Below are 11,591 nucleotides of genomic sequence, written 5' to 3' on the forward strand. Positions count from 1 at the left end.
GTGGGAAGGTGAATAATCTTTCTCACTGTAGAATGATGGACTTTAAATTGTTCGCAAGTAGCTTTTTAACCCTTTGCAGACTGATGGGCAGCAACAATTGCTTCTTTACTTTACTTCACTGCTGATGTCTTTCCTCCTGACTGCTACTTACACTCCTCTGGCAGCAGTAAAGATTCATTTTTAATCACAGGACTGTAACAGAATACTGGAGGTGGTATTCTGTTAAAAAAAAAGCTCCAAATGTTTGGGTTTTTTGCAGCTTCTGTAAATTTATTTTTCAATAAAATATACAGTCAAGACAAAGGTATCTAAATCATTTTAGTTACAGAAAGAGATCATATGTACACAGGTGCCTCTGATTGTAAAACAGAATTTAAAAAACAAAACAAGAAAATGACATTTCCTCTCTTACATCACAGCTCTATGATGTTTCTCTTGCCTCAAATATCTATCAAGTCTTCCAGTAACATTTTTTTTTTTACTTTACACTCTCCTACAAAACAGCATTTACATCTTTACACACATGTACTGGTATACGTATAACTGAGGGAACCTGGATGAATATTAACTTTACTATATACCTTGAAATTTTAATAAAATTTCCTGGCTAAAACCCTTTCCAACGAGGTTCAAGGGACGTAATTAAGAAACCAAAGAGCAGTTTTACACAAACAGCAATCATAACCAATTGAATGTATTTTTTGGTTTGATCTTTACCGCACTGATGATAACAAGTGCAGAGCGACATAGAGGGGCACGTTTTGCAGAGTTAATGCGCTGCTCTGAGCTCCACATCCACATATGACACTTCGTAAAGATGTTTGAAAGTGATTTAATGGCTGAATTAAGCTTCAATATTATGTTCAAGATTAAAATGTATACTTACCTTGCTTACAGTATTGCTCAGACAACATTTTAGATTAAAAATGACTTCAGTATTTGGTTTGGATCAATCTTGAAACGCTACTGACAAAAATGTATGCAGAGTCCAGTGTAAGACAACCAAAACAAGACTCCTCATTCCAAATGACATCTATAATAAGGTTCGCTCTTAGAATGAAGATCTTCAACACATACTCTGATCTAGATTAATCCTACAAGTGCAATTACAGCAGACATTTCATTAAATTAAGAAAGGCTGGGAACAACAGCAGGGCGACGCTGCACTCACTGGCTTTATCATTGGGTAAATTAATAAATGCTTAAGTAAACCACCTTAGCTCACATCCACAGGCCGTAGCTCTTTTTTGTTGTAACACTGTGTCCACTGTGCTGACATTATAAAAAGTTGCACAACAGTTTATCTGCTGTCTGAGTAATTTCTCTCCAACCCTTCGGTGCAATCAAAAGTCAGAACTGTGAATCAAAATTAATTTTTAGCATTTGATTTTCCATGTTTCAAACACATTTATTAAATGCAAAAGTACCCATCTTCACCAAAGTAAAACAGAAAGCTACAAAATCTCCAACTTGAGTCATTCACCACGTTTAGCAGCTGATTTAAGTCCAAAGCTGGCAAAGCCCTCACAATCATTCAAGAGCAGTTTAATGGATTTAAAATGTGTTTTTGAATGGAGCAAATTCTAATGCATAAATCATTTCTTTAAATTGGGTGAACAGGAACCTAACCAAACACGATACAATTAATGACACTGAGCAGTGTTTTTGTAGTTACTCGCCTGGAAATAAAAAGACTTTCAACAGCTTTAGATTTCACTGGAAATCAATCTTCGCTTTTTTTTTCTCTCGTTATTCTCAGTTTTGTGTGGCTGCAGTGGTTAATTTTTCTAAGTGGTTTCAGTCAGAGCTGCATAGAGTGTAAAGTGTTTAAACCTTGGAAATAGAGTTGTCACAATGTGCACATGAATCTTGTTTTATAAAGCCACATTGAGTCACGACTATAATCATGAGGGGGACAGACTGAAAAAAAGAAGACTGCACACTGATCTGAGCCCTTGGTTTGTGTTTGATGACAAGATGAGATGTTATCTCTGGCTACAAGTTATGGAGGCACGCAAGTCATGAATTTACTTAATCCAGTCAGTCTCTTGGGTTGCTAATGTAAGCTAGCCATCTCAGCACAAACAGTGCTAACGAGAATGAGATGAGACATTCAGTCCTGCGTGTGCTCAAAGTTACAATGCTTTTATTTTTAAGTTACGCACAATTATGCTGCCCCTTGATTGTGTTTTACAATTTAGCCCATCAGATGCACTTTACTTAGTTTTACAGTTTTATAGGATGTAAGAATTTAGGTTCTCAAGATGTGATGCAGCTGAATAATGAAGAATTAAAATCAGGAGATCAACGTCAGTATCCAGCCTTATAAATGGCATCTAAAAGTCAAAGGAAATTAAATACCTGAAGCTGTTAATCTTACACGTAATATTTAAAGCCACTGCGAAGGCTGCACAACATATTTTTCCAGTTATGTACTCAACATCATCTTGGACTGCACTGACAGAGTACGGACTGTACTGGTTCCCAGTGGCACAAAGTTTCAGTGTTTTTGAACAAGCACGCATGCTGAGGAAACTGAAAACACAAAACACGTAAGGACAAACAGACATGACACAACTGTAATTTCTCTTGCAGTGAAAGAATCTGACCCTTGTTGCATAAGATTAAAAAATAGACTTTCTGTTCCTGTGCAAAAGTCACCGCCTTCTGAGCAGTTTATTATTGCCTCTCCAGTGGCAGAGAGACGGAGAACGAAACATCACCTCCATGTGGGGAACAGAGGTTAGTGCAATCTGAACCAAGCAGGCTGGACGGAGACCAACTCACTCCTTTTAGACAGTGAAGTGAAAAAACAAAACACAAAAAAAGAGCCCATTATCCCACCTTCTTTAAAGATCTGTCCATGTGCATGTGTCCACGGTACAAGTGTCTCTAAAATTGGTTAATTTGTGAGATTTTGTTTCATGACAACTTGGATAGCGTAAATGTTGTGAAAAGGAAAAAGCTCAGCCTGAAGAGCGAAATAAGCACAGTTCATCTGAGATCTCACAACACAAACATGAGGAACGTCTAAGCCAGTCCAGAGGAACTAGGAGTGCCAATAATCCAACATGCCGAGCAGCAACAGTTCCCGGACTCCACGGGTGTCTTCGCTGCAGTATGTGTGTGTGTGCTACCTGCACATGGGTGGGTGGGTTGCACACATGCGCCTGATGCTAGACCTTTGCATCTGGGATGTTTGTTTATGGTGTTACTTGCAAATTGCCTCCAGAGTGTCAAGGGTGCGTTTGATATCGCGTATCTGCGTAGCCAGGTTGTGTATGGGCTGCATGGAACGATCCAACTCCTCGCAGCGAGCCATTAGTGTATACATGCCCTGTGGAGGCAAAAACATGGACGACAGAATTTATCAGAAAAGGAATAATTTGTACTTTAAAAAAATAATGTGAGGGGGTTTCCCACTGTGGTCCTAATTTAAGGTTTTTCCTCATTAACAGTTTCTTTTCAGGTTCACAAGTTAGGAATGCCTTATGTTAAATCATATTTCTGTAAAGTGACCTATCATGTAGCGACTACAATCCAAAATCCAAACCCATAAACAAAACTCGTGTCCAAGGAAAATCCTGCAAAATGACATAAGCTGGGCTATCACTATTATTTAGCTAATTAGGTAGTAAAGGTTCATAATGCATGCTCTGGTGGACCCAGCAAACAGCAATCTTTACTTGTCACATTATGTGAAAGGAACAGAAATTACATGTCACCTTTATACTCATATCTACAGACTCTCCCAGGCTGTCCACTGAGTCTCTGTAGGTCTGGATATACCCCACACTCAGAGCTGTCATCTGCATAAAAGAGATGGTTAAGAGAGAGATTAAAGAATAGCACAAAAACAAAAGGGGAGAAATAAAATAGTAACATAAAACATGAAGACCCTGCAATATATCTACATACACCCTCAGCAGTGCTATTACAGGGTTAGACCCCTTTTTGCCTTAAGAGCTGCATTAACTCTTAATGGCATAGATTCAACAAGGTGCTGGGAACATTGATGTCAACATGAAAGCATCACAAAGTCAGCTGCAGATTTGTTGGTTGCACATCCATGATGTGAAAGATGCTCTTTGGATTGATATCTGGTGACAACAGTGAACTTGTGATATGAGGTGTTGATGGAAGGCAGGAAGCTTTTATGTTGTTTATGCCAAATTCTGACCCTACCGTCTGAATCCAAAGCAGAAATCGAGACTCATCACCAGGCAATGCTGTTCTCAGCTGACATCTGTGACACCCATCCTCACCTTAAACTACTACGTAATACACAGACTTCAATGACGTGTACGTGTTACACTTCTGACTCAGACGACAGCATAAACAGGGTGATTTGAAGAAAGAACTACTAAGACTCACATTTTGGATGGTTCCATTGAGGCTCCGCATCATCACCTCCACACTGTGTGCCACTTCCTGGGTGTGTCTCTGAAGGTCCAAAAGGACGGTGGGATCAATGGGTGGTATATCCGCTGGTCGCCGTGTCAACCCTCGACTTCGGTAAATAGGACCCGAACAGTCCGCTAGTGAGAGTCATCATAAATTAGATATACAATATAGAATAGCTAATATAGAATATACTTTTTTATATAAGCCATTAGCAGAATTATCTATAAAGTGCAAAATTATGGACACTGGAGGAGGAGATAAGCATATGCCTTCTGAGTGAAATGCAGTGAACCAAATTCTATTTGGACCTGTGGGATGCAAAATTAAACTATAACTACAGTGAGGAAGGAAAAAAAAAAGAAAAAGAAACACTGAATAAAATGAAACATTTTTATTTGACTGTTTCTCAGAAATTGAAACAAATTACACACTTAGCCAAGAGTGCCATGAGTAATTAAACCTTGGATTAAACAAACCCCAGTCAATAAATTGGAATTTAAAAACAAAAACAGTTTCAACCTCTGAAAAGTTTCTGTCGGGCTGTGGCAGGACCTTTAAGAAATCCCTTCAGTCTAAACAAGGTCTGTGCGTCATCAATCTTAATTGAATCAGCAGGTAGAGAGAATGAGCTGCCACAGAGGACATATTGACTGTGGCCCTGTGTTTAAATTGAGAGGCCAGTTTAGCTGACACTCTCATCCAGGGGGGTTTCTGAGTGAAGGGCAGGGGCTCTGTGTCTTACTCCAGCAAAATCTGACAAGACGGATGGCTGCTAATGCACAAGCTCTGCCAGGTCGACCTGCTGAACCTACATAGATGATTTAATTTCTGAGACAGCGGCACACGTGTGGGATTTTGAGGAAAAAGAAACAAAACCTTTTCTCCTGGGGTTGGGTCTCCATCATCTCCCCACAGCTCAGACTTAGGCTAATTTAATCACACAGGAAAATGGGAAGATGAGGAGAGGGGAAGAACAAAATCACCTTTTAATTATTACTCTTATAAAATCTTATGCAGAGAGGACTCTGAAGGGAAACAAGCACTGGTGGAGGGTTTCACTAACCAAAAGTGTAACTTTTAGAGATTTCCCACACTGTTCTCAATGATATGAGCATAAAGCTTAATGCAGAAACATTTCCTGAGTACGTAAGAATCACTAAGACAGGATAAACCTGATTCATACACAGTGTAGAGTATCTACCTGTTAGAATGGCTTGTTGCTTCATGTTGGCACCATCACTGACATTAGTCACGTTTTTAGCTTTGCCTTATTTCATTATTTGCTGCAGCAAGTGATGTTTCAACACTTAACTACTCTTCAACTGTAACGATCTGTATATATGGTGCACTTCCTAACTGAATAAACACATCTTTCCTTGAGTCAGTCACATGATTTTTCACTCAATCTACTGAGACAGAAAGTAAAATAAATAACTTAAAAAAATAGCGACTGCATGAATTGCTTAGCTTGTACCGCATTAACATTGTGTGATAACGACAAACCAGTCAACTGCAGCTATTGCGTGCTCGGAGGAAAAATTATACATTTACTAGAGATGCATCGATCGATAGGCCAGGGACCAGAAAAGGATGATTTTTTTTAGTCTTCTCTGCTCTGACGAGTTCCAGTTGGTGAGACTCGGGAATGTCCCATGCATGAACCGGTCTGGTTTATGCATGGGCAACACATGCACAGCGATGCACACGAACAGTCATGCGCACATTGACAGCCATATGCTACCATGTTGTGAAGCGTGGAAGCTTTTCACTGTGAGTGAAGACACAAAGTTTGCTAAAGTAAACTGTAAAGGGGGGGTGGGGATCAAACCTAACCAGACACTTATATCAACCACACCCAGCTGAACATGGGCATTATAAAGTAGCTAAGAAAGGAAAAGACACCAAAGCTAAAACTATTCAGAGCTCTGACCCAGCAACCTCGACATGAGCAACGGCTCAAACCAGTAAAACCTGTAAAAAAGATCAAATGGAATTTGTCTGACAGTTATTCTTGTTACATAAATCTGTTGCACCTGCCTTTGTTTGCCTGAGGTAAAATCTACAATCAGAGATCTAACAGCTAAATATTTTAGTGAAATCAAGCAATCATCATTATAAGTAAACTTGTCTCTTTAGGTCTGAATGTTGCCCACACAGAGCTGTAAACCATACAGCTTAGAGTCCACACTCACACATATATCACCACATCTGTCTTTACCGTGGAATTCTTTTCTCAAGCAAATCTGAGTTGCACCGATCAGATTGTATGCACTTGATCAACTGTCACTGAATGACCCCACAGGCCATTAAGGGATTCAAGTAAGCCAGTTCATAATAGGATAACCAACCATGGCAATTAATTTGCTTAAATTAGTACCTCAATTCCAATTTACTTATTATGGTCTAAGCAATGCATTAATGATGACTAGTCACTGACTGGGTGTGTTTGCCTCTGCAAGGAGGAGCAGGCTGTGAATCTTAAAGAAGACAACTGTCACTGCAGTTCAGTCCCACCAGCTATACAAATACCAATAACCTGTTGAAATGCCATATTCTACAGCAGGAGTACAAGCAGTCATGAAAGAGCTCTATCTACATGTCCTCTACACCAGCACAAACTGTATACAGTCCACACATACAGTATGCATGTTTCTTCTGTTTGCACTTAGAATAAAAAACTAATAAAGAAATACAAAATGTTTTCATAATTTACAAAAAAAAAAAAAGGGAGAAAAACTGTGTTTGAATAATGTCAATTATTCCTCTGACTCTTTACTCACAGTCACTGCAGTCCAGACTAGGCTTGGAGCTCATTTTGATCTTCTGCTCGAGGTTTTTTGTGATGAAGTTAGTCAGGTCTCCATCATGACTGACTGTACCCTCTAGTTCCAAAGCCGAGGAGATGGTGGCCCTTCGGCCCTCTGACTGGCCACTTCTGCCCCCTCCTCGAGCCCCTGAACCACCTGCAACCAATATCAACAACTTGTGGTTACAAAACACTGTCGATAGTCAATAACACAGTTCAACGTGGAAGAAAAGTTAAACAATGTCACAAATTCCACTTCTTTTTACTTCACTCTGGTGCTTTACAGAAAAAGATTTTCTACATTTCTCAGTTTAGAAAAGACACGAAGAAAAAGCCAGACCACGGGAAGATGCACATCTACCTCCACACGCTTGACTAATTTCATCCAGGCTCTTGCTGTCCTGCATTCCCCGCACATTGCGAACCCAGACCTGGGCCATGATGTGAGGAGGGCAAGGGGTATCATCTGAAGAAAGAAGAGGAGGTGGAGGAGAAGAAGAGGTGGAGGTACTCGGACCAGGGGCTGAAGATGAGTAGCGTTGTGAAGACTGGAAATTTTGGAGAACAAATAAAAAATAAAAAAAGTAGAGAAAATTTACTGAACCATGTGGAGCTACACATATCTCCTGTCGTTTACAGTGGCCACGCTTTTCTTTGATAGACGGCTTCTTTTCTCACTCCTAGGTTTATTCACTCTAAAATAACGACAATCATCTTGTCAATCATTGATAGTCAGCACGCTGCACTTTATTTTAATCCTACTGAAATTTGTCTGAAAGAGGTCATGTTCTGATGACTCAGCTACATTTATTTGCGCTGGCTTTAGTTCTCATTACATCTGCTGACATCATTCTCTCTTCGGTACACACAATCTAATAAACCTGAAATGTCAGAACAATAATCCGGCACTCCACTCACTTCCACCTTTGTTCTCCTTCCGGCGCGCTGATTCTCCAACTTGTTTTCATTCTTCTCATCCTCCTCCACATCCTGTTTCTCTGTCTCTCCATCTACATCCTCCTCTTGGCTGTTGGAGCCTCCATCTGCAGTCTCTGCTTCTGTCTGCTGCCTTTCTGTGGTGACTGGGTGTCCTTGCTGATACGAGTCTTTGGACTGCCTGTGCAATGCTGAGTCCCACAGAAGAACTGCATCAGCAGGGTCCACAGTCTTAGAGGTTTCATCAGGAATGTCTTTGGATCCTAGATCTGTTTCTCCTGTGCCTGTCACCGTGGGGAGGGAGGGGTTTGCCTCCTCAGGGCTTTGTAATGATAAGCTAGAGGTTCTCTCATTCATGTCCATCTCTGTGTCCAAGTGGCCTTTCCCATGGTGAACTAGGTTTTCCATATTAGCATCAGCATGGTTCTCTGTGTGCATGTGGGACTCATCCACAGATGCCTCCCCGGTACCTGGTACTCTACTTGAACATTTCACTGAGACCGGAGCTTGAGGGCCATTCTCCAGTGCAACAGGTGTCGCTACCCCGTTTGCCGTTTCTGGCACTTCTGTGCCAATCACAGGGGAGAGACTCATCCCTCCGCCTGCTGATTACAAAGAAAGAACATTACTGGAAACCTGGAAGTGACTCTGCCTTTTAAATCTATAATTAAATTAACTGGTTTTACCATGAGCTAAAAGGGTTTTCCCACATACCAAAATAACATTTTTCATACAAACCATTTTTTAAAAACATGAACCCATCTCATCCCCTTATCCTTCCTTAATCATCAGCGCTAAACACTAAAGTACATTAGAAAATGTTTGATCAAAAAAGTCGTAAACAAAGTCAAGAGTCTGACCAAGCATTCAATGCCATTTTTTGCTACAGTATTGAGTATTCAATGGTTTGGCCAGATCGTACTTGAGAAACACGAGTCAGGGGGTCAAATATCCATCATTAGGGCCTGATGATGTGGGTAGAACCTATGAATTTTATCCAATGGATTATTTACATATACAGCAGTAAAGAGAATTTTCTAGATTTTTGAGTACATGGGATGCAACAGAAAGGCAAAGCAAACAAAAGTTTGCATACAATCATAATGGACATTAATGTCACTTTAATTTTGGGCTTTTAATGATCTCCTTGAACTGGTCTTTTACCTGAGTGGAATGATTACACAACAAACATCTTTAATAACTTCAAAAAAAGAAAAATCGAGAATTGGGTGTAAAATGTTAATCTCTTTGTGATTTCTGACCACAACTGGACATTATCAAATGTAAGTAAGAATAGGTTAACTACATTTTGCCATGTAGCTGAACAATGGCAGCTGTTTATGGTTTGTCTTGATCACTTCGATGCATCAGGAACATCGTTCTCACCACTCCTAAAGCAGTTCTCAAAACAGTTAAGCCATTTCTCATAACACTGAACTGTGCAAAAGACTAAAACAAAAGTTTTTCACGCCAAACCAAGCAAAGTCAGTCGACAACGTCCAATCTGTCACCAATGAATATTGTAGGGCAGCTATTACTGTGTGTGTAACTGGCCTTGCTCTTCCCTTTATAGTTGAAAAAGCTTTAAAACTGATATAATTTAAAATACTAAATCAATACCAGACAGCATTAAGGTAAGTGATATCTGAAAATCTGACTGCCAAAAGTGTTAAAAACTGGTTTTCATGAATCAGAGTCAAATGAAAAATGCATCAACACAATGAGAAAGTGAAGTATGTGTAGAAACAACAGCAGTGCGTATAAACACAATGAGAAATGCTTAATGTGAGTAAGGAGACTTACGTTACTGCTGTAAAGAGACAACTCTAAAGGCACAACCACAGACAAAAGGAGAGGAGTACATCCACTGAATTCACTGACTCCTCTTCAAAAGTAGAATAAGTGAATAATGTGCTTGGTCTCCTGACCTCTCATATGACGTACAAGACAATGGAAACAATTAGACTGTGAGAAGAAGGGGGCTGCTGTGAGAATTTTCGAGAGATTTAAACACGTCGGTGTTAGCTGACACACTTATGGATCATAACAATTTTTCATAAAGACTGAAATGGCGTCGTACTAAATGGTTTAGCTCAATACTAAGCTACCTTAGTGTTAATATTAGCTTATATTTCCAAATTTTAAGACAGCAACGCCCGAAAATTACTGTGTGACAAACAAAGAGGAAGTAAGAAAAAAAACCCTGACAAGCATAAGTGTCTGCCAGCGCTGAGGAAGTTGTCGTAGTGCTGTCAGAGTCGCCTTGCTAGCTCCCTTTCAGCTGCCAGTGCAGTTAAATGACGTTAGCGCAGCGCGGCTAACATTAGCAGTCCAGGCCTCCAACTCCCAGAACACTCACAGCTGGCTTTTATTGTTTGACACGGCTACATCAAAACGTACATTTAGTGCTAACCTTCGCAGTTACCCACAAACAGGCTCATACAGCAGCGCTACAGAGCTCCGTTAGGCGATAAAAACACTCACCTGAGGAGTTTCTATCCTGATAGATGTAAGCAACAACCGAGTCCGATAAAAAATATCCTTCCGCGTCAAGTTCCGAAAGAAATGTTCCGGCCTGCAAAAGCCATCATTAAACATATATATATATGTATAGATAGATAGATATATAGATATAGATAGATATATAGATATATATGTTATACGAAAGAAAAAAAGTTCTGTCAGCACGACTCTTTGGGTTTAAATGTGAAAAATAATTTGTAAAATTTCATTAAAAAATGTCTCAGATTATCCTGTTATAAAACATAAAGGTTCTGTTACTTCTTTGTACTTTGTTTCTATTTAATCTGTTACTTAGTTACTTTGGTTTAGTATGAATGGCAGTGAGAGATGTCTTTATCAGCAGAATAAGCTGTAAAATGTATCAAAATACAGCAACACATTTTCCACAGATGTACAAATGGACCACAAATGTCTTTGTCAGGCAGATTCTGGCACCCTTGCTTTAAAGAAAACCGGTTGTGTTCTGAGTGTACTTATGTTTTCAGTTTATCAGCATCCTTTCGTTCCTATATGTGCTGAAACTCAGTAAACCGTTTATCCACATGATAATCCTGCATTTCTCTATTTACCCCAACAGATGGAGACAAACACCGCAGGTCTCCAGTCTGCAAAGAAACTTCCTCGACTACAAGCTACCTGTTGGTGATTTTCTTCTGCCAAATACAGATTGAGGTGGACCCTCCTTTACCTGTAGTTATAGCCTATGACCAAACCACCCCAGTGTTGTGGAGCTTTAGCAACTAAGCAAGAAGCAAGTCCACTAAAATAAACTGAACAATAGCAACAAAAACTGAAATGTTGGTTGCCTTGAAGGTGCAATATGTGTTGTAATGTTCATGCCACATGGGCCAAGCGTCAGCATATACTGGTTTGGCTTTGTACTTCTCTTCAGTTACATATCTCCAAATCTAGTGTAAATAAG

General features: G+C 39.8%; 1 protein-coding gene across 5 annotated transcripts; it reads right to left on the bottom strand.

Annotated features, from left to right (window-relative positions):
- Positions 1-235: 235 nt before the first annotated feature.
- On the bottom strand, positions 236-10,711 carry borcs6 (BLOC-1 related complex subunit 6). 5 transcript variants are annotated; one of them, XM_086277467.1, is made up of 7 exons: positions 10,631-10,711; positions 8,129-8,748; positions 7,572-7,758; positions 7,185-7,367; positions 4,375-4,538; positions 3,726-3,809; positions 236-3,337 (listed from the first exon to the last, which is right to left on the bottom strand). In XM_086277467.1, the coding sequence occupies exons 2-7, from the start codon at positions 8,738-8,740 to the stop codon at positions 3,212-3,214; spliced, it is 1,356 nt and encodes a 451-aa protein (XP_086133593.1). In that variant the 5' UTR covers positions 8,741-8,748; positions 10,631-10,711; the 3' UTR covers positions 236-3,211. The 5 variants fall into 5 exon arrangements, with proteins under 5 accessions (XP_086133593.1, XP_086133591.1, XP_086133590.1 ...); XM_086277465.1 differs by having other exon boundaries at positions 8,129-8,751; positions 10,631-10,710; XM_086277464.1 differs by lacking the exon at positions 10,631-10,711 and adding an exon at positions 10,560-10,607 and having other exon boundaries at positions 8,129-8,751.
- Positions 10,712-11,591: the final 880 nt, after the last annotated feature.

The sequence above is a fragment of the Aulonocara sp. 'chitande type north' Nkhata Bay genome, linkage group LG20 (assembly GCF_057382095.1).
Source record: "Aulonocara sp. 'chitande type north' Nkhata Bay isolate Kocher_YH1m ecotype deep benthic linkage group LG20, A_spYH_male_GT1.1, whole genome shotgun sequence".
Lineage (NCBI taxonomy): Eukaryota > Metazoa > Chordata > Actinopteri > Cichliformes > Cichlidae > Aulonocara > Aulonocara sp. 'chitande type north' Nkhata Bay.

Coding starts and splice junctions, on each gene's coding strand:
- borcs6 (XM_086277464.1), bottom strand. CDS start 10,587: ATGAGCCTGTTTGTGGGTAACTGCGAAG. Junction 8,752..10,559: donor GTTTGTGGGTAACTGCGAAG/GTTAGCACTAAA, acceptor CTTTGTAATCAG/CAGGCGGAGGGATGAGTCTC. Junction 7,759..8,128: donor GAAGGAGAACAAAGGTGGAA/GTGAGTGGAGTG, acceptor CAAAATTTCCAG/TCTTCACAACGCTACTCATC.